The sequence below is a fragment of the Anopheles coustani genome, chromosome 2 (assembly GCF_943734705.1).
Source record: "Anopheles coustani chromosome 2, idAnoCousDA_361_x.2, whole genome shotgun sequence".
Taxonomy (NCBI): Eukaryota; Metazoa; Arthropoda; class Insecta; order Diptera; family Culicidae; genus Anopheles; species Anopheles coustani.
In genome coordinates, this window is record NC_071289.1 from 32,616,524 (window position 1) to 32,638,154 (window position 21,631).

At 44.9% G+C, this 21,631-nt stretch overlaps 5 protein-coding genes across 5 annotated transcripts in view; 4 read left to right on the forward strand and 1 right to left on the reverse strand.

Annotated features, from left to right (window-relative positions):
* Positions 1 to 2,141: 2,141 nt before the first annotated feature.
* On the forward strand, positions 2,142 to 7,706 carry LOC131264256 (uncharacterized). The gene is made up of 4 exons (XM_058266540.1): positions 2,142 to 2,703; positions 5,980 to 6,129; positions 6,271 to 6,434; positions 6,561 to 7,706. Exons 1-4 carry the CDS (start codon positions 2,142 to 2,144, stop codon positions 7,704 to 7,706), a joined length of 2,022 nt encoding a protein of 673 aa, XP_058122523.1.
* A 1,590-nt stretch (positions 7,707 to 9,296) lies between these two features.
* Positions 9,297 to 10,454, forward strand: LOC131264257 (inactive hydroxysteroid dehydrogenase-like protein 1). The gene is made up of 4 exons (XM_058266541.1): positions 9,297 to 9,447; positions 9,507 to 9,740; positions 9,818 to 10,275; positions 10,344 to 10,454. The coding sequence occupies exons 1-4, from the start codon at positions 9,297 to 9,299 to the stop codon at positions 10,452 to 10,454; spliced, it is 954 nt and encodes a 317-aa protein (XP_058122524.1).
* A 675-nt stretch (positions 10,455 to 11,129) lies between these two features.
* LOC131264259 (inactive hydroxysteroid dehydrogenase-like protein 1) lies at positions 11,130 to 12,289 on the forward strand. The gene is made up of 4 exons (XM_058266542.1): positions 11,130 to 11,280; positions 11,340 to 11,573; positions 11,651 to 12,108; positions 12,179 to 12,289. The coding sequence occupies exons 1-4, from the start codon at positions 11,130 to 11,132 to the stop codon at positions 12,287 to 12,289; spliced, it is 954 nt and encodes a 317-aa protein (XP_058122525.1).
* A 749-nt stretch (positions 12,290 to 13,038) lies between these two features.
* Positions 13,039 to 14,196, forward strand: LOC131264260 (inactive hydroxysteroid dehydrogenase-like protein 1). The gene is made up of 4 exons (XM_058266543.1): positions 13,039 to 13,189; positions 13,249 to 13,482; positions 13,555 to 14,012; positions 14,086 to 14,196. Exons 1-4 carry the CDS (start codon positions 13,039 to 13,041, stop codon positions 14,194 to 14,196), a joined length of 954 nt encoding a protein of 317 aa, XP_058122526.1.
* A 2,993-nt stretch (positions 14,197 to 17,189) lies between these two features.
* The window catches only part of LOC131262671 (potassium voltage-gated channel protein Shaw-like), a 37,184-nt gene continuing 32,742 nt past the window's right edge, over positions 17,190 to 21,631 (reverse strand). Inside the window, exon 7 of the mRNA XM_058264725.1 lies at positions 17,190 to 17,837. Coding sequence (XP_058120708.1) covers positions 17,377 to 17,837 — 461 coding nt within the window. The 3' untranslated portion in view covers positions 17,190 to 17,376. The remainder of the gene's footprint in view (positions 17,838 to 21,631) is intronic.

Sequence of the window (21,631 nt, forward strand, 5' to 3'; positions counted from 1 at the left end):
AAGCCACCAGCACAACACACGCAGTAATACTACAGTAATTGGAGAAAGTTTGTTGCCCGAAGTTGTGGTCTTCCCTCCCGGTGTCTCCGGCGGCCAGATCTGGTCAGACGCCATTCCGCACTGTGTGACCGGGTGCCTCAGTGCTGCGGGGTTTTTTTCCCTTTCCGATTCCAATACGTCGGGAAATGTTGGTGGTGTGGTTGGTGGTTGAAAGTGACATTTTTCTCTCTTCGCCTGAACCGAACGGTTGATCCGTCCATGGGGTTCGTTTTCTATCGCGTGTGTCCGGCTAATTGCTGGTCGGTTTCATTAGGTTCGGATAAAAATGGATGTTGGATCAGGCGTCAGGTGTATTTTGCAGCAAACCGTGTGAGCTGATGTGTTCCCAAACGAGTGTGTTTAAGCATTAGTTCAGAGCGAAGAGGACGTGCGGACCTTTAATAAAAAGGATTGTTTGTATCGAAAAAAGACTACACAAATATATTGTGAATGAAGGCAAGCAAATATGAAAAGAATTGATTTATGGCAACTTTTAATTTTGTGTAACGAATAACGTATGTTTTCATACAAAAATCCAGTGTAAGGCAAGCAAGAAATAAAAATTAACCTGATGGACTAAAAACAGTGGATTGCTTGAAAGTGCTTATTACCTGCTCCTAAACCATCGCCAGGCTTAAGTGTGTTAAAGAATTAGTTCAGAGAGAAGAGGAGATGCAGACCTTTATTCAGAAGGATTGTTTATAGCGAAAAAATACTTTAAAATATATTTTTTTAATCAACAAAAGCTAAAGAAGGCAAGCAAAAATGAAAAGAAATGATTTGTGACAGCTGTTAATTTTTTGTAACGAATAACTTATGCCTTTAATAATAAAAAATAAAAAAAATCCAGGGAAAGTAAGAAATAAAAGTTAACGATTTGTAACTTCTAATCGAGATCGGCTGAACACAATAAATTTCGTGTAAAGTTTATGCCCGTTATTACCCGACCAAAAACGCATCTCCGGGCGTAAACGGTTCCCACTGTGTCGTCGAGCACTGTCACATCATATTTTTTTCTCACCCCTCCAACCAAAAGGACACTTCCCGGCGTACGCTAGAGATTGTTTTCGAAAACAGTGCTGTTGAGAACGTTGATGTTGTGTTGCAATAATTTACGATCTGAAAAGTGCTTTTCGCATCCTTTCCACTCCCCTCCCCGCCCACCCATCCAAGAGGGGGGCTCGTTTTTCCGACCGGCGCGTGTGATAAGAACGAGTAATTTTCATCACTGCTAGTGTCGTAATTTATGCATTAATTTTACGGTACCATTCGTGCGTACCGCGTTTTCGTCTCTCGTCTAGGCCGCATCGTCGTGTGTAAGGATGTGCTTTTTGAAATGTGTAAATGTGTGTTGGAAAGCCTCCCCGCATCCCCCCGCGGGGTTGCAGTGCGAAATTGGAAAGATCTGAGCCAACGTGATGCCAGTAGTGTTGTGTTGTTATTCTATCCAGCATTTAAAGAATCCTCCGAAACCGAGCCGAGTTCTTCGGTGTGTTTGTGTTGTATCCGGTACGGTTTTGGGGTGAAATTTAGAGGGCAGTCGGTGGCAAATACGATGCGAAGCACAGTAATGCCCAAATTTATGGGATCGGGTCCTTAAAAACAAATCATACCCGCCAGAGAGCTACTGAATCCTAATAAATGATGAACGTTGGATGGAATTGCGGGGGAAGGGAAAACCCGTCTGGCAAAACGGTAAAAGCCATTTCCGGAGGCGCGCCTTTTTGTTTAACGTTACTGCAACCGTGCACTGCCAAAACGAGCCCCACCGGGCGGAAGTAAGGATGATAAAGAAAGCCGAAAGTGGAGCCGGGAAAGAAAACAAACAGAAGCCTGAACTCCAAAAATTCGCTCGCCCTATAAAAGTTTTATCGTGTTGGCCAGCCAGAGTTTCTCCCGCCTGACCTTTGGTGAATTTTGTGTGTGTTTTTTTTATCTAGGTTATTTTCGGTTGCTTCTCGTTCAGTTTACGAACCCATCGGACGGAGGCTGTTTCCGTGGGAGCAGCCTGGGAGCTTCGCTCGTCTGTGGCAATAATTTCTAATTATGTGAAAACGAAAAGTTTCGTGTGCAAGGAAAACGCGCGAACAGAACCGGAAAAGATGGTCGGCCCATCGGAGTTGCAAAGGACGGAGTTGGAGCATGTGCTACGGGTGGTGGAAGAACGAAAAATTGGGGGTTTAAAAAAGGACCCTAAGCCCCAAAACAAAACACACCAACATGACGTGCTTTGGTGCAGTGAAAATCGAAGTGGAAATAGGAAACGAAGAAAAAGGACTCCAATTTCGGCGGTGCCGAGGAAACTGCTGCCGATGCTCGTGATGTTACTGCTGTTGGTCACACTCTGGCTGGTGCCCCTTTCCTCCCAAGGTGCCCCCTCGCTGGCCGCCAAGTCTTGGCCCTGGATGAAGACGTACGACATCTGGGGGCCCGCGGAGGATGCCCCGGGTAGGACCGACCGGCGGTCAGGGGCAAGGTCGACCGAATCCACCTCCTTTGACCTAGATTCGGGCCGACCGAACGGTACAACCGGTTCCGGCGGACGTCGCAGCCGGTACAGCTATGGCGGTGGATCGACCGCTTCCTTCTACGGTGACGCAAGCGACGGGAATGGGTTGACCGGGGGCGGCCGGGCCGGCAGTGGCAGGAGACGTTCCGCGAAAGGTAAATTAAAGTACGCGGGAGAAAGTCGCTAATCGTTGGGCGGTGAGGGAGCGCAAGGGCATTCTATATACCGCCATGCCGTGTCCGGGAATGGGTTTCTGGAACCGTGAACTCATCGAGAAAGTGAGATCGTGCTGCGGTTAAAACCGGATTTAATCGGGACGGGAAGAACGGGACGGCGGAATGGCAGAGCGACACGTTCCGGTGTTACGGCGTCATTGCAGTGCGATTGCATCGAGCCGTTGATGGTTGTTTGTTTACTCGAGCGCCATGTTCATTCGGGTTGTGATGCAGAAAGTTCTGGAACATTAATCTTCCGGGGTGATTGTTTTTATCGTCGGTTGATTCAGGTTAATTGGCAACGTTTATTGAATGTTTTACTATAAGAGGTTTTACTTTATTGCATTTCGATCGGTAGGTTAAATCTTTCTGTTTCCATTTGAAATCGTTGTATTAATTTCGGGGATTTTAATGTGGATTTCGTGGGTTTCTGAAAAACTAGTAAGTTTTACGAAAAATGCTTGGCTACTCTTGTGTAGATCTAAAAGATGGCTATTAGAGAAGTAATAATAATTACGTAATATTTAAATTAATTTCCGTCGTAAGTTTTACTGTTTTACATTTTAGGTATTTCGTCAGTTACCGTATTTTCGCATGTGTAATGTCGTTTTAGTTAAAAATCAGTCACCTATACAATTTTTATTTTCGTATGAAGTAGAAATACCAAACAGAGAATTGTACTAAATTTATTTAACGTAATGGAAAATACTAACTATTTTTAACGCCGTACCGTTAACGCTCACTCAACTGTTATGTTTATTGCCACCTTGAACATTATAAAATTACAGTTTAATTCTGTTTATTTAGAACATAGTTTTTTTTAAATTAGAAATTCATCAGATTTTAAATATATTAAAAGGAATGAAAGATGTAAACATATCTAAAAAATAAACAATACAAAACCATGCATCAAGTTTTACTCGCCACGAATACAGAACTTCAGAAATGGGTAAAACAAATAATAGAAATTTAGGAATTCAGTTAGCGAATTTATTAAAAATGGCAACAGAAATATACAAATTTTCAATACATACACAATAAAAAACCATACACTAAGTTTTAATCGACGTGAGTATAGAACTACATGAATATAGAATGGCAAGAGAGATATAAACATTTCTAATAAATAAACAATACAAAACCATACAAGTTTTACTCCACATGAATATAGAACTGAAGAAATAAGTACAAAAAATAACAGAAATTTTGGTATTCTTCAATTCACGAATTTATCAAAAATGTGAAGAGAGGTATAAATTTTTTTTATAAATAAATAATATAAAACCATACACTAAGTTTTAACTGACATTAATATATATCTGCAGAAATGGGTACAAAAACTAATAATGAAACAAGTAGTGCTATTCAAAACAGTAATCGAAAATGAAAAAAATGATGTTACCCACGCGACAAAATCTGTGTTGGTTTGTAATAAAAGTTTTCCATAATTCAATTATTAAAAAGAAAACTTTTCTTGTCTCATAAAACTATAAGTTAAATAAATTGTAACTCGAGACACACAATTCTGCCACCGGCGTTCCTCGAAGTGGGTTATTTAATCAAATGCATCACACGCCCTTAAACAAAGCTCACGGAAAGCAAGTTGGTTGATAAACAGGAAAGTTAAGTTATTACTAAAGCAAAGATTTAACTTCACCAACGGTTCCAGGAGTGTGCTGAGACTTTTGAAACTCCTTCCTTGGTTCGTTGGACGTGGAATTGAAAAGAAACTTAGTTGTTCGTGGCTTTGCAAGGAGGCTGCAGGTGCTGGTAGCAGTCTAGGAAGTAGCAGTAGTAGTAGTAGTAGTAGTAGTAGCAGTTTGTTAAACAGATCTGACACCAAATTAACAATCGTCTGCGAGTTGGCGAGCGGGGGTTTGGAAGGGTCGCTGAGGACTTAATGCGCTTACGGAATATATACTTGTTACCCCGGTGTGCTGTGGAAGCACACAATAACAACAATGCGTCGTCCCAGAAGGTAGCTCGGAGTGACTTTCGGCGAGGCAATGCTTACCAACGGGTTGTAAGACTCGCTTGTCGAGCAAGCCGAACACGTCCCATGTCCTGGCGGTGCTCGTGCAGCATGATCCCGGTGCGAGCGTGCTGCATCTTGCCGTCCGCATGATGGCACAAGCATAAAATATGCTTACCAACGCCAACGCCGCCAAACGGGACGTCGCAAAGTTTGTCGTACGGGACGAGACCTCCGAGAAGCTCCGTGACGTACACACGGTTGGGGGCCGGGATGGGGGAAAGTGCATCGGTGAGAAAGGTCGAACCGGACCGCATTCTCGGCAAGGACCTTCTGTTTGTTTGCGTCCGCTTTGCACGAAGCAACCGAAACGGAGCAGGGAATGCAACGCGAATGGGTTGGGCTAATTGGGTACTGAATAATCCATGCGGCCAAAGCCAAAGTAATCGTAAATGGTTCTGTTCGAGCATCGTTCGAGAAAATGGTGGGAAGTTTTCGGTGGCACATCTTCCAGCCGGAGTTTGAAGCCTCGGGAAAGTCAGCGCCGAGTCGGTCAACAGTTGGTCCGGTCGGTCTGGTGGGGGGGGGGGCTAGCGATTTTCCGCACTGCAATTAATTTGCTAATGTAAAAAGGGCCAGTTAAGCTATCAGTTCGATTGGAACTTTTTTCTTGTAGCAACCATTATTGACGTTCGATTACGTGCTTTCCCGTTCCGCCGAAGGCGGATCAATCCGAAGGGATTACATGGCCGATTTAATTCCAACCGTTTTTAATTCCACCAGAATCTATCGAAAAACAAGGAATGAGTAAAAATTTAGCCTCCCTCTTCCGAATGTGGAAGTATCTGCGCTTTGGAATGTGGTGGAAACCCTATGGATGATATGAATTATAAACGAATTGCTTAACGAGTTGCAACTACGGCCTTATCCGCTTTGGGCCGGCCTTAGATGGGTATCGTGGGCGTCCGGGAATCGTATCTCGTCGGATTAAACCTATTTGCGGTGCAGTGATGTAAACAAACGTGCCATAAATCCCTTCACCAGGTAACGCTCCGACCAGGGACCTTCGAAATGGATTATCTTTCGAGCGGAGTGCGATCTTAAACTGCTCCATAAGCAATAGGGATGGACGTAGTGTTGGTGAATAATTTAACGACTCGTCCCGTACCCTCGCATCCTCGGTTCCGTTCCTCGAGCCTTCCGGAGCACACACACACACTAACCGAGTTCTATTTCGTCCACAGTGCTGAACTTCCTGCCGGTGCCGGTCGATGACGAGTGCCTTTCGGATGATGGACGCCGGACGGGCATGTGTATGAACGTGTACGAGTGCCGCATCCAGGGCGGGACAGCCCGGGGCCAGTGTGCGCTCGGGTTCGGCGTGTGCTGTGTGTGTAAGTACCGTGTACCATATTGAGCAATATGTGGACGTCCGGAAACGGTTGCTTCGGTGTGACGTAGGACGCCGTTTCCGGCGCAATGGTATCGTTTGCCTTAATGGGTTCTTCTTCCCTATCGGGTGTTGCTGGGTCCAGTCGTCGCCACCTGCAACGAGGAAATCGCCAACAATCTCACCTACTTCGTGTCGCCCAGCTTCCCCGGGATCGTGCCGAAGGACGTCGGTAGCTGCAAGCTGAAGATAAAGCTGATGAACGCCGAGATTTCGCAGCTCAAGTTTGACTTCATACAGTTTGCGCTGGTAAGTTTGGCTTTGGTGTTGGAGGAGTGCGATCAAAGGAGCCGATGTTGGCGATGACAGTTTTCGGTTCAATGCCAACTTTGTCGTGGAGATGTCTCATTGTTTTGTGGGTTTTACTTCTTCCAGGGCCAACCCAATCGTCGTACGGGTGTTTGCGAAGGTGACCTCTTCCGGCTGATCGGCGGCGTCGCACCGTTCGATCTGTGCGGGCAGAACTCCGGCCAACATCTGTACTACGACCTCAGCCCCAAGAGCCGTGCCGACGAGCAGATCGAGCTGGAGATGAACTTTGCCTCGCGTTCCTTCGCCCAGCGCCTTTGGGAGATCAGGGTGTCCCAGATCCCGTTCAGCCAGCGATCACCTTCTGGCTGCATGCAGTACTTCACCGGCACCGAGGGCCTCATACAGACGTTCAACTTTGCCGAGAACGGCCGGTACCTGGCGAACCACAACTATCGCGCCTGCATCCGGCAGGAGAAGGACATGTGCTCGGTGGCGTACGAACCGTGCGACGATCAGTCGTTCCGCATCGGGCTACCGAGTCAGCTGAGTGGAGGAGGACCGGCTGGTGGTGGTGGACCGCTGGGTGGCGGTGGAATACCGGGCGCACCCGGAAGCACCGGCGGCACCGGTCCATTTTCCGACCCCTCGCTGGCGGATGATCCACTTGCACCGGCGGCTGACATTCCAGCGGAAACGGCACCGGTTGTGGACCAGGTTATCGAGCCACCGGAGGCGAGTCCTCCCGCGGTGGAGGATGGCGCGGTGGCCGATCAGGAAGTGGCGGCGGATGAGCCCGTGCCGGCCGAGCAGGAACCGGCTGCCGACGACCCCGATACAGCAGCGGCCGATGACGAAGGTTCCGGAGGTGGCGGTGGGTTCTTCGATGGATTTTTCCCATCGTTTTTCTCCCGCAGCATCTTCGACGACGATGATGACGCTGTTGGCGTAGGTGGAAAACGAGTGAGAAAGCGCAAGGGGCGTGAGAGTTGGCAGAGTCGGCAGTTCGAGGGAATCAACTGCATCGATCGAATCACACTTCCGTGCATCGTGGAGGACTTCATCGGAGTCGGAATGGGCGATCTGCCAACATGCCGACCGGTGCATTGCGGGAACTCGCTCTGCCCGCCGGGAGTTTCGCCGTGCCGGGTGGAGACGTCCGTCACGCCGTTCCGACTGGGCATTCACTTCGGCGAGGGTTCGGACCGGGGAAGCCCGGAGGACAATTTGGGCGCCTGCATTCGGTACAGTCAGATTCCGTGTGCTGGATGAGCGCCTTACTAAAGTTTACTTCATTCAGGTTATACCCATTAGCGTTAGGTAGGCAGGCAGTAGGCCTTGCACTTACTGCGTAGCTTCGTTTGCGTGTTGTATATGAAGAAGTATTTATTTGCCATCGACGAAGCAGTGCCGGAAATAGATTAATAGCCCTTTGCGGAATGAATGTGCGTGCGTTTAGAGTGTATGAGTGTGTGTGTGTGTCAGTACAGTACCAAGAAAGTAAGTCAAATGTTGACGGAGGAGCGCGGGAGGGCAACAGTCAGAAGGATGTAATAAAATCGATTTCCCCACCCGCGCACCACGATGGTTTCGCGTGGACGTGAAATAGAATATGGAATGTCGTAAAAATATGATTCAATGTTGGGAAAAATTGTCCACGGGCAGTTATGGGTCCTAGTTTTACGATCCACGATCCCACGAAGGGAAAAGTGGTTCCACCGGGGAAGTAAACGAGATGACAAAATGGTAAGCGCTAAATGCTTGGCTCGGGCTCGGGAAAGGAAGAGACGTGCTCGGTCGGTTTATGCGGCGGGTGACAATAAAACATAATTTCTATCACTTCACGCGATGATAAGCCTCGCCGGCTTTATCCGTTCGTATTCGATGCTGGTGTTTGGTTCTTTTTTTACTCTTCGCTTTGATTCTCCCTAGGAATTTAACCGTTTCAATACGACCAGAAAGAAAAACATCCAAGGCTAACAATTGATAACAGACCTTTCGCCAGGTTGGGGATGCCATCATCATAAAACGGCATGGAATGTAAAAGCAACACCGATCCAATTTCAGCCTGTCGTCTGTCCGGTGATGAAAAATGGTTCCCCAGACTGATTTAAAATGGAGTGTTTTATGGGAAAGGTAAGCGTGCGAGAACGAAGCGTCAGTTTGCTTGAGACAGACCGAAAATGGGGAAATATTTGTTACCGATTTTTATGGACCTAGTGGTTTCAGTAGTACCAATGGAGTTGTACCGCTTACATTCCAGAAAGAAAGATGTAAATACCAAAGGAATGAATTATGTAACATCTGGATCACGCTGCAATTGGAAAAATGAATGTTACATGAAAATGTATAGGGTCGTATATCAGTCAAGAAGTGTTAAATTAGTAATGTACTATTTGTTAAAAAAAAAAGAATTATCAGTAGAAGCACTCATTGGAGAATCACTCAGTCAAGTGCAGTAAAAAGAAATAGCAACGACAGAAGAACGATGATAAACGGAACTGCATCGTTTCCACCTGTGCAACTGTATGTGTTGGAATATGGTGCGCTGTCGGTGCAGTTAGCATCTGGAATAGTATTCTTATCAATCGTTAACAGGGTGCTTATCACATTTACATACACGAATTCTGCAAGCGTTCAACTCGAGTACAGGCTGTAGGTTTTCGATCCGGTTGCGCTTCAGGTCAAGGTTATCTGTCGGAACGAACATGTGTATGGCTTCAGTACTTCGGGCTCCCATTCAAAGCAGGACACAATTCGATCGTTCAGTTTGTTACGTGACACCGATTTCGAAGCACACCGTCGTAGAGTTTGGAAGGACCATTGATTTAGTACCGAAGGTAGAAACAAAAGTACCAAAAGATGTTGTACACCTTGCTTACTGCAGTTGGTCTTTACACCTGTGTCTTCTGGTTGTATGAAAACCTCCGTGCACCAGTTCTTCTGATTTTGCTAAGCCTCAAGAACCTCGTACAGGGACGCAAGCTCTCCGAACGTTATGGAAAATGGGCTGGTAAGAAAACTGTGGACAGAATGAGTTGCAAAAATGTTACACTGGAACACATTTTACAGTCATTACTGGTGCGTCAGACGGAATCGGCAAAGGTTACGCAAACTACCTGGCTAAGAAAGGAATGCCCGTGGTGTTGGTCGCGCGAAATGAGTCGAAGTTGAAACAAGTGGCAGATGAAATCAAGACCAAGCATGGTGTGGAAACGAAGATCGTCGTAGCTGATTTTTCCCATGGACAGGAAATCTATGCGCATTTGGAAAAATCACTCCTTCCATTGGATATCGGCATTTTAGGTAAACTTCGCCTTTATCAAGATTATGAACCGTTGTGTTTCATAACTGATAACAATGTTTCGTTATCAACATCACAGTAAACAATGTGGGAGTGACGTATGAAAGGCCTAAACCGGTGTACGAATTGTCCAAGGAAGAGCTGTGGAATCTGATCAACGTGAATGTCGCTTCAACAACCCTCCTATGCTCTATGCTGGCTCCTGCGATGAAACAACGTGGTCGCGGGCTTATAGTCAACATATCCTCCATGACCGCGGTCTGCCCTATGCCCTACCTTACGGCGTACGCGGCCACGAAGGCCTACGTCACGAGCTTCTCCATGGCCCTGCGGGAGGAGCTGAAACCGTTCAACGTGGAGGTCCAAACAGTACTCCCAGGAGTCGTTCATACCAACATGACGGAATTCATCGCGTCTGGGTTACAAGACTCGTTTTACAGCAAATTCCTGGTCAGCGTGGACGGTTATCTTTCTTACGCAGGATACACGCTAGGAAAACTGGACAGGACGACTGGCCACTGGTCGCATGGACTTCAGGTAAGTTTTGCGTACTTCATAATGGATTTGGTTTTACTTTAATAAAACTTTATCAACAATTTTTCCAGACGGCGGGCTTGTATCTGTTTCCAGAATTCTTGCGGATATATATCGCTGGCAAACTAAACAAAACTATTGGAGATGAAGTGAAAGCTAGTAGCAAAATGAAATCTCGTTAGTTTATTGTAGTGTGCATATTCATATTACTAATGCGTTACTTTTTGATGCATAAACTATTGTAGTTTGTAAACAAAATGTGATAAAAAACTTTATAGTGAAGTTTAGAAAAATATAAAACTTGCTTCAATTGACTCAAGTTAATGAAGTTTTGTGCCAACAAATAAAAACCCCGTTGCGATTTCTAGCTGGAAGGGACAGTTTAAAAAAGTTGAAAAGGAACGGTTACGATCATATGGCACAGGCAGATGATGTAAACTAAAACCATTCAAGAAAGATGTGCAATGAGTAAACAGAATTGCAACGTTATCAGCCGTTAAACAACATGAGTTGCATCGCGCATGGCGCCTGGATTAGTGTTCTAATCAACCTTTAGCTCGGTGACTTTCGAAATCCGCCAAGCCTAGCTTTCGTTCTAATTTTGACAAAGTCCAACTCTTACAGCTGATTCGCGGTGTGTCATTCTGATAGCGCTTCGGGTCCACAACCCTTATCTACGCTGAAGTTTATCGGTTGGAACGAACATGTATGGCTTCAGACCTTCGGGAACCAATTTAAAGGCGAATACAATTCGGTCGTTCAGTTTGTTGCGTGTCACCAGCACATCGTTGCGGAGTTTGGGACAACTCCAGTAGTAATTACTCTAGTGGTCTGGACAGAAACTATAGCAGGTAAAAATGTTGTGTACGTTTCTTACTGCGGTCGGTCTTTACACCAGTGTCTTTTGGTTGTATGAAAACCTCCGTGCACCAGTTCTTCTGATTTTGCTAAGCCTCAAGAACCTCGTACAGGGACGCAAGCTCTCCGAACGCTATGGAAAATGGGCTGGTAAGAAAAATGTGGACAGAATGAGTTGCAAAAATGTTACACTGGGACACATTTTACAGTCATTACTGGTGCGTCAGACGGAATCGGCAAAGGTTACGCAAACTACCTAGCTAAGAAGGGCATGCCCGTGGTGTTGGTCGCGCGAAATGAGTCGAAGTTGAAACAGGTGGCAGATGAAATCAAGACCAAGCATGGTGTGGAAACGAAGATCGTCGTAGCTGATTTTTCCCATGGACAGGAAATCTATGCGAATTTGGAAAAATCACTCCTTCCATTGGATATCGGCATTTTAGGTAAACTTCGCCTTTATCAAGATTATAAACCGTTGTGCTTCATCTCTGATTACAATGTTTCGTTATCAACATTACAGTAAACAACGTGGGAGTGACGTATGTAAGGCCAAAACCGGTGTATGAATTGTCCAAGGAAGAGCTGTGGAATCTGATCAACGTGAACATCGCTTCAACAACCCTCCTATGCTCTATGCTGGCTCCTGCGATGAAACAACGTGGTCGCGGGCTGATAGTGAACATATCCTCCATTACCGGGGTCTGTCCTATGCCCTACCTTACCGCGTACGCGGCCACGAAGGCCTACGTCACGAGCTTCTCCGTGGCCCTGCGGGAGGAGCTAAAACCGTTCAACGTGGAGGTCCAAACGGTACAGCCAGGAGTCGTTCATACCAACATGACGGACTTCATCGCGTCTGGGTTACGAGACACGATTTATAGCAAATTCCTGGTCAGCGTAGATGGCTTTGTTTCTTACGCAGGATGCACGCTAGGAAAACTGGACAGGACGACTGGCCACTGGTCGCATGGACTTCAGGTAAGTTTTGCGTACTTCATAGTGGATTTGGTTTTACTTTAACAACACTTTATTCACAATTTTCGACCAGACGGCGGGCATGTACTTGTTTCCAGAATTCTTGCGGATATATATCGCTGGGAAACTAAACAAAAATATGGGAGAAGGAGCGAAAGCGAGCAACAAAAGGAAATTCCGCTAGAGTATTGTAGTGTACTTATTCATGTTAGTTATGCGTTACTTTTTAATGTATAAATTAATGTACTTTGTAAACTGAACTGTATAAAAAAATTTATAATGAAGAAAAATGGTATTGTAGCGAAAAACTAACCTTTTTTCCTGGGGATCTTTTTAATTCTATCGTCAGGTCTGATTAATTTAGAATGGGTATTTTTACAACATGCCGGAAAGCCAATTTTCCCTGCATATTTGCAGTATTTGGGAAGATATAAAATATGGTTTAATTGGGAAGGGACAGTTTAAAAAAGTTAAAAAGCAACGGTTACGATCATATGGCACAGGCAGATGATGTAAACATAAACCATTTAAGAAAGATGTACGATGAGTAAACAAAATTGCATCATTATCAGCCGTTAAACAATATGAGGTGCCATCGCATGGCGTCTGGATTAGTGTTCTAATCAATCTTTAGCTCGATGACTATCAAAATCCATGTAGGCTGGCTTTCGTTCTAATTTTGGCAAAGTCCAACACTAACAGGTTCGCGGTGTGTCATACCGATAGCGGTTCGGGTCCACAACCCTTATCTACGCTGAAGCTTATCGGTTGAAACGAACATGTGTATGGCTTCGGACCTTCGGGCTCCCATTTAAAGGCGGACACAATTCGGTCGTTCAGTTTGTTGCGTATCACCGCCTTTGAAGCACATCGTTGCGGAGTTTGGAACAACCATTATTCTAGTAGTGTAGGCAGAAAGTATAGTAGGTAAAAATGTTGTGTACGTTTCTTACTGCGGTCGGTCTTTACACCAGTGTCTTTTGGTTGTATGAAAACCTCCGTGCACCAGTTCTTCTGATTTTGCTAAGCCTCAAGAACCTCGTACAGGGACGCAAGCTCTCCGAACGTTATGGGAAATGGGCTGGTAAGAAAAATGTGGACAGAATGAGTTGCAAAAATGTTACACTGGGACACATTTTACAGTCATTACTGGTGCGTCAGACGGAATCGGCAAAGGTTACGCAAACTACCTAGCTAAGAAGGGCATGCCCGTGGTGTTGGTCGCGCGAAATGAGTCGAAGTTGAAACAAGTGGCAGATGAAATCAAGAGCAAGCATGGCGTGGAAACGAAGATCGTCGTAGCTGATTTTTCCCATGGGCAAGAAATCTATGCACATTTGGAAAAATCACTCCTTCCATTGGATATCGGCATTTTAGGTATACCCTCACCCTAATCATAATCAGCGGTGCCTCGAAACTGATAACAATATCTCGTTACCAACACTACAGTGAACAACGTTGGAGTGTCACATGGAACGCCAAAGCCGGTGTACGCACTGTCCAAGCAACAGCTTTGGGATCTGATCAACGTGAACGTAGCATCCACGACTCTCCTCTGCAACATTCTCGCCCCAGCGATGAAGCAACGTGGTCGGGGGCTGATAGTGAACATATCCTCCATGAGCGCGGTCTGCCCGATGCCATACCTCACCGCGTACTCAGCCACGAAGGCCTACGTCACGAGCTTTTCCGTGGCCCTACGGGAAGAACTGAAACCGTTCAACGTGGAGGTCCAAACGGTACAGCCCGGATTCGTGCACACCAACATGACGGACTTCATCGCGTCCGGGATGCGAGACAAGATTTACAGCAGGTTCTTACTCGGCGTAGATGGCTTTCTTTCCTATGCAGGATGCACGCTAGGAAAGCTGGACAGGACGACTGGTCACTGGTCGCATGGGCTGCAAGTAAGATTTGGCAACGTTGTTGAGTGGGATCAATTTTCCAGTGTGTCCTCACTGTTGTTTTATAATTTTTCAGACGGCGTTCTTGTACCTGTTTCCAGAATTCCTGCGGACATACTTTACCGGACAGCTAAATAAAACTTTAAACGAACAAATTAGAGCTAGCAGCAAAAGAAAAGCCCGCTAGATTTTGTGAGGTTCAAGTACAAAACTTCATTGATCAATAAATTAGTCATTCCCAACAAACAATCAACGATTACAAACAATTTTTGTCGTGCGGAAAAAAACATGATTGAACCGAAAAAACAATGCCGAAACATCTATTTTTATCCGCTGTATAACAATTACGAGGACTGAATTGGTTCTGCGGGTTATGATTTTAGGTTTTAGTGGACTTGTGGAGGAATGGCTATAATCGCAACCATTGAAATAAAAATATGAAACGTTCAGGTTGCGAGTGAGTTCGGCCATTTTAGCTCGGAAAGTTCTTAGTCATGTCGTTCGTTCTGATTTAATTCGAACGGGAATGTTTCCAACTTGCCGGAACGCCACGTTTCTCTCCGCGCTGGCAGGTTTGCTAAGGTATATAACTTTCTCCAATTGACTCGAGTTTAATGGTTTCTTTATGAACTTTTGTGCTACCGGACAAAGGCCCCGGTGCCATTTCCGGCAGGAAGGGACCAACATGAAAAGGAAGAACTGGGCGCTCAACTTCGGAATGAACGGTTCCGGTGAACTGGTGATGGGGAGGTGCTGTGAAGGGAGGTCGAAAAATGAAGAAAAAAAAACATGGCGGAATAACTGGGCAGAGTCGACTTTGCATTGTAGTTTTTCCATTCCGAAGCCCGGAGCTGCCCACTGTGTAAGTATATTTCCCTGCAGTTTTTCTTCGCCTCCTGCTACCGCTTCCATTTCATTCATATCCATGGCGAGCCAAAAGAACAGCTTGTAAAAGAACGCCTTGTTCTTTTGTTGAATGAAATTTTAATCTCGCACTTTATTACCTCCAGCTGTGCGATCGGAACAGAAACGATGTACACTTTGTACGCCGGGTCACGGGTTGTTTCGTCGGCAGATCCTCGACCGGTTGACCTCGGCCATGAATTGATTGCGAACGCGCGTCCTCGTGCTCGTGCTCGTTCCGCGACGCGATTTTAGTTTGAACGCGATGGCTACCAACGCCATTGCTCTACGACCTAAAAGCCCTCCCCATCGTAGGCCACTTTCATTTGGAAAACAGATTGCCGGATTGCTCCTGATGCTGAAAAAACGGACGGGTTTTCTTTCATTGTTATCCATTGTTGCTCTTTTCTACCAGTGAATAAAATAATAAGGGTTATATTACAAGCGAATGAAGTAAACAAAAAGAGATGAATGGAAAGCTTTCACACAGGATGGAAAATTACACCGAATGCTGGCACACTGAAAAAATGGCAGGGTATTAAATTGAAGGAATCGATTACAACATTTGTCCGAATGAGAAAATAAACACTCGCAATGAAATTAAAAACAAAATAAAGATGCGAAACATAAGATACACACCATTTGCAAATGAATAGAATGAGAAAACATTTCTTGTGCTGTCTCTTGCAATCTCATGGAAATTACTTTTATTTCAAACGTTTGAACATTCAAAACATTCTTTTTAAGTTTCACATCTCGTTTTGGTTGTAGCATGATTGATCGAATGGTTAGAGATAAAATAACAGGATAATAATCAGGATCCCGGTCGATGGTATAATGAAATGTGCAACTCACTTTTCCATTTTTTTATCCTATATTCATCTCTCATTCATTCTTCTGAAAATATTAATGACAGGAAATAAGATGGTGGATGTATTGAAATCTCTGCGCAAATATGGTGGTTCAGTAGAAATAAGAATTTCAAATTTTCACCGCCAGCCGTTTGAGTGACAATAGAACGCGCGCTCTGGACCTCATTTTTACTCCATCTTGTTTGTGTGTGGATAATAAATTTCTCATTCAATAATTTTATTCTTTGCCATTTATTTATTTATATCTTTTAATCAAGCTTCAAACGTTTGTTAGAAGAAGATTTGTGTCTGCTTTGTTGCGTAATGTTTCTTGCCTATAGGTTGCTGTTTCCATTATCGCTACGCTGACAACTGTTTACCTCGAAGCAAGTGGTAAGGAGCGGATCGGCCTAAGTTTTAATCGGTGCATTTGGCGCCCGTGGCAAGTGTTTGGCCCTGCCCCGCCCGACCGAGTTGTTTTTTTTAGTTTATTATTTTAATGCTTTCGCTTTGAAATACACGTACTTGAACTTGGCTAGGTTGGATCAAGTTTGAATGATACGCTAGCTCCCTAAACCTTATTAATTACAATTTGGTTTTGTCACAATATTCACCCACTGGCGTGTGTTTTGCTTTTAAATCTACTTTTTATCACATTCAATGCTTATGTTTCTCGTTTTCTTTGTTTCTTTTTTCAAGTGTTATACTGAACTTTGCACATCAAATAAAGGTTCCAAATCGCTGCCGATTGGTGTTTTTTTTTTCTGTCGGTACCCACATCGTCGCCGTTCTAGTGTTCTAACAGTTCCTGAAGGACACGGTTTCCGATTATCGTTGGCCTACGCAGACAGAGAGAGTGAGAGAGACAGAGCGGTGAACGCAAAATGTCTCTTCCATGGGTCCTATATTTATCATATTCGTTGGTATTCTTAGTCATCTAGGTACAGCGTTTATTTGCGGTATGGTTTAAGTACAGTACAGAGGCTGCGTGTTAGCAATAATTCGTTTTGGAGAAACCTTTGGCATGCAGTTTTGTTTTTACAAGATCACCACTGTAGAGTTGAGTGAAAATGTACACTAGAGATAATGTAGGAGTGGTAGTGTGATGTACAATAGGTAAGGAACGGTTAGGAGTAACAGTAAAGGACAAAAATATCATCTATCACTTAGTGTATCGAGTTCTTGCAACAATTTGCGGATTAAAAGTGTTCACCGTTGTGGCGCAAGCATGAAGGCATAATTGAAAATTGATCTTTTCTCGTTCCCCCTATGTTTCCTGCTCATTCTTGCAGCACGAGAGTCTTTCCCTACGATCGACGAACTTATTCTGCTGAGAGGAGGGTTACGTTGGGATGAAATTTGTTCAATGGCTTTCGTACAAATATTACACTGCAGGATATATTTAGAGACAGAGAGAAGGCGAACGTTGAGGAAAAGTGAAAATTTACTTGGCTCTCGACGCGACCACTTGGTGGTAATTTATTATTAAACTTTATCGACGATATTTACAGTGTAGTTTGCACGCGCGAATAGTATGCATATACACACACACACACACACTCGCTTAAGCTTCACCCTACACCCACCGTGGCGTGCACGAGGGTGGAAAACGCTCAGAGAAAACTTTTCTCCTCCGACGCCTCCTTGGCGGTGCCGTTGCTCTTGACGACGGCGTTCGGGCCGAGCTGGGCGCTTGCACTTCGAACGATGCTGTGCTGGCTGTTGCTGTTGCTAAGCAGCTTGCCGCTGCTGCTGTTGCTGTTGTTGTTGAGGAGAAGTAGGCTACTCTTGCTGGTGTTGTTGTTGGTAACCGCGGAGCTGTTGTTGTTGGTGGCGTTGCCGCTAGCAGCGTGGGGCACGGTTCCGGTGGTGGTGGTGGTGCTTCCGGCGGTCGGTGTTGGTAGGGCCGGGACGATCGGTTTGTAGCCGGAATCGCGCGGTACGAGCATCGCCGGCACGGGCGGGGCCGTCGGGGGGCGCATCTCGAACGTGGGCTTGCACATGGCGAGGGCCGGGTTGGTGTGCAGGCCAACGTTTTTCGGGCACATCGCCACAATGCTGGCACCGATCGGACCTGTCAAAGGGGCGGGAATGGAGGGATGGAAAGCGCATTAGCGAACGCAACGGACCGGGCTTCCGCCCTGGGGGGAGGCGTCTGGTGGGGTCTAGGGGTTCAGTAACCCGCATTCAGTAACAACAAACGGTTGCAGGAAAGTACACGGGAACAGAGAACGAAATGGTTTCCATCAAGAAGAAAGATACACATGCCGATACGATGGCTACACAGTCACCAAACTCATTCCGATAGACGGGTAAAGTAGGACAGAGATGGTGAGATAGAGAGAGAAAGAGAGAAAGAGAGAATAAGAGACAGGTGGAGAGAGAAATAGGGGTTTCGAAAAAAACAGGGGGTTGATCATCGATAGAGGACATTGATTGGATCGGAAAGGACGATCCTCTAGTGACATCGAAAAAATGTGATAACGAGCTCAAAGGGGATGTTTCCAACGAGATTAGTATAGACAATCAATTTCAATACATAAATTCACATATTAAAATAACGAGATATTATGTTTGCCTTATATAACTATAATAACAACCATTTCAATGTTACACACTTCTCGTAAACAATCACAAGAAAATTTGACCGATGAAACATTCACGTTCGATTTGAACTAATAGGTTCGCTGGTAGTTTTCTACTAAAGGGACAAATAGTATTGTATTTATTCGGGGTATTCTACACCTATATTCCGGCATTATTTAAAATATATAGTGTATTTAAAAATGCTTTCCTACAACACTAATAAACCATAGGCATGAGTTGTGTCAGAAACAGGAAGTAACGAAAGGAATAAGGTAGGGAACACTTTAACATGGCCTGCTGGAGCTGGTGAATGTTGGGATCAGTACAGGTGTGTTAATGTATGTGTATGGGTCCGTGCGGTTCACCACCCAGTACCGGAGGGTGGGTAGGAAACGATAATTTTCCACCGAGACGCACAACGGTTAATTTATGATGAAACTTAGCGCCGGAGATTGAGATAATTTGTTTTAATATTTAAGCATACCTGAAGGGAGGCTGAAGGTGAAAATTGTTAGGCATGGTGTGTAAAGCACGTTTTGAGCATGGGAAATAGATGGGTAGAGCTTGTTCGATGTTTGCCGCACGGGGCGAGGATGAAGGATTCTATTTTACGGGTTGTGTGTGTGGCAAAGATGAGTGAAACCCTAGAACCACCTTCCAAATACGTTGGGTGGGTTTATGTGTGTGGTTGTGAAGGGGGGGCGGAAAGGCTACTTAACGCGAACGAGAAACGGAAATGTGAGATCAGTGAGTGAGCATTAAATCTACGACTAGACATTGTTACTACTTAATGAGGTGATACATTGGTGGTTGGTGACGGCATTAACGAGGGCCCATTACACGCTTCACAATAGCAACACACACACAAATACATGCTACATATATGGCACATAGATACATTCAGTTGACAGACACACAGGATTAAGGCTACCCAAGGAAAGGACCTGAAGACAATGGATGACACCAACTGAGAACGTTGTGGCTGAATTAAAAATGAATATCTTTATGATGGCAATTTTGTCTGCGCCAGATTGAGAAATTCTGCGTAAGGTTGTCACAGATGTGCTATGTGCGACACAGAATGCCGTAGGTAATCGTGAATATAATTTGTTGGCGGTGATTAGTAGCAGAAAGAACAATCTCACGGCTTGCTCCCGGCTTTTTGCCAACAAGGCGTAGGAATCTTACCTTAAAACCCAAAATATCAATCATGGAAATGAAGCCATTCTCGTGGCGAAATTTCAGCTCCCGGCAGCACCCGGGGTCTACCCTACGGAGCATTACCTTCCGTTTTGACGGACGAGCATAATTTCACCAGCGTCTACGGATAATCTACGATAATCCCTCTAATCTCATCCGGTTCCTTCCCGCTCGCTCGGAGGGCATTGCAAATTTGATACCATTTCTCAGCGAGCCCCGGTGGTATTCGGAGGAAATGAATTTAATTACGTCCGCACAGAAGGATTTAAGACGGAATCGAATTCGTAGCTTAGAACGGATTTGATGGCCACGGTAGATGTATTTTTGGGCCGGCTAACGAAAGTCAGAAAACGATTTTTCTTATTTGAACGGTTAGGCAATGGCGCTCTTCTTTATGTTTTTTTTTTGCTGGCGAAAGCCCCAACTGAAAGCTTGGTGGGAGGAAAACCGGAAAACCTGACGAGCGAAATGGCAATCGATCGGGTTGTTTACTCAACCTTGTGCCCAGGTTGAATCAATTTATTCGCGTGTTGTGCAATTTGTCCAATTCTACTCTTCGCCCAATATTGACCGACGGTAGGGCCGTGTTAATAAAAAACAACCCCACACAACGAGGACGGCCCCACATCCGGTAGGATCAATATTTGTTTTAACGGATCTCTTTTCGCTTCTTTGGTTCCGATTGGTCCAGGCAATAAACGGCTACGTGGTTTTACAACGCGTTTAGGAATTTGATCTTCTCTTGTGTTGGTTTTGTTCGTACAAGAATTCACCTTTACAGCCTCTAATACTGAGTGCTTCGTTAGGAACGAAGCGAAAAAAAAATCACCAATCGTGTTATCTGTGCTGAAAGGACGAACTCCGTGTGAAAATGTATAACTGGTGTAAACATGAAGGCTGAAAATAAAAATCCTGATAGGAAAAACAATCTGTAACAAAAAATAAAAGCTATTTCGACAATCCAAATAACTCGTGGCGTTGAGGACAAAAAAAAGTGTAACAGCCATCGATCGAGGTTGGAAGAGGAACTTGATGTTGCAATCAAAACTAACATCATGTCGACCGGTGCCGGAGGGCAACATGGTGACCGCGTCGATCCTACCTATTTACATTTCAACGTCCCTCCTATCGGAGATTTTCTTTGTTTCCAAAAATGAAGTAACGAAAGAGTTGCCAGCGATACGCGGTAAAATATTGCTGCAGAGATATACGGGCCCAAAGTCGGTGGACAAAAACTTTGAAGATATCTTTTCCTTGCCTCGCCAAAGAGTATAGCCCGTGGGGCATTGATGGTCATGATAAATGATGCCAGCAAGGCGGCTAGAATAGTTAACCGGGCTAGTGCTCAACAACGGAGCGATGGAAATTGTAAGCTTATCCCGGGCGATGATGAGAGCGTACGCTTTGTCATTTTTGCAAAAAGTCAACAGCCAGACTTGTCCGGAGGGGTTTTAAAATGTTCGTGCACATGGATGTGTACATTTTCCGCATGAAAAAACGGGACTGCAGGCACACTTGCATTGCGGTCGATATATTCAAAAATTCCACACACAAGCCGCAGCGAACCCAGGGAGGGCGAAAAGCGTCGGTTTTGGTGCGCCAGTTTCGGTTTCGATGTCCTGGTGAAGAGAGATGTACAATGGAGTAAAATATGTCGGTAAAAAAGTTTCTAAAACCGACCGAACCGAGGCATTATTCATCGTTCTCGCCGGATGTAGTGGAACTAGGGTCCTTTGTTAGTCGTAGAGATGGATCTGAGGTTCATTCACTGGACCGATATCTATTCTTATGAGGTGTGAAAAATGAACTTATTTTTAAAGTGATTCCTCTTCATGGTTGGATAGTACAAAAGGTGTTTGTGGGTGGCAAGGTATTAGAGAAAAGTTATGTCTAATGACGCGATGAATAATTTATGGTATAAATAGTTTACTTCTAGTGTGTCGTATTATTTGTTCACTGAGATATTTAAGGAGTATTTCCCCAATCAGCTAAAGAAGTGCTTAGTCTTGTCAAACCCTGGTTTCCGAGGTACCAACTTTATAAAACTCAAAAAAGGACAAAATTAAATCAGGAATCAATCGT

Bases quoted from the DNA above. Each gene is read 5' to 3' on its own strand.
- LOC131264260 (XM_058266543.1), top strand. From the start codon at position 13,039: ATGTTGTGTACGTTTCTTACTGCGGTCGGTCTTTACACCAGTGTCTTT. The intron at 13,483-13,554 runs GTATACCCTCAC...CCAACACTACAG, and splicing joins ATTGGATATCGGCATTTTAG to TGAACAACGTTGGAGTGTCA. The intron at 14,013-14,085 runs GTAAGATTTGGC...ATAATTTTTCAG, and splicing joins ACTGGTCGCATGGGCTGCAA to ACGGCGTTCTTGTACCTGTT.
- LOC131264256 (XM_058266540.1), top strand. From the start codon at position 2,142: ATGGTCGGCCCATCGGAGTTGCAAAGGACGGAGTTGGAGCATGTGCTA. The intron at 2,704-5,979 runs GTAAATTAAAGT...TTTCGTCCACAG, and splicing joins CAGGAGACGTTCCGCGAAAG to TGCTGAACTTCCTGCCGGTG. The intron at 6,130-6,270 runs GTAAGTACCGTG...TGCTGGGTCCAG, and splicing joins GTTCGGCGTGTGCTGTGTGT to TCGTCGCCACCTGCAACGAG.
- LOC131264257 (XM_058266541.1), top strand. From the start codon at position 9,297: ATGTTGTACACCTTGCTTACTGCAGTTGGTCTTTACACCTGTGTCTTC. The intron at 9,448-9,506 runs GTAAGAAAACTG...CACATTTTACAG, and splicing joins ACGTTATGGAAAATGGGCTG to TCATTACTGGTGCGTCAGAC. The intron at 9,741-9,817 runs GTAAACTTCGCC...TCAACATCACAG, and splicing joins ATTGGATATCGGCATTTTAG to TAAACAATGTGGGAGTGACG.
- LOC131264259 (XM_058266542.1), top strand. From the start codon at position 11,130: ATGTTGTGTACGTTTCTTACTGCGGTCGGTCTTTACACCAGTGTCTTT. The intron at 11,281-11,339 runs GTAAGAAAAATG...CACATTTTACAG, and splicing joins ACGCTATGGAAAATGGGCTG to TCATTACTGGTGCGTCAGAC. The intron at 12,109-12,178 runs GTAAGTTTTGCG...ATTTTCGACCAG, and splicing joins ACTGGTCGCATGGACTTCAG to ACGGCGGGCATGTACTTGTT.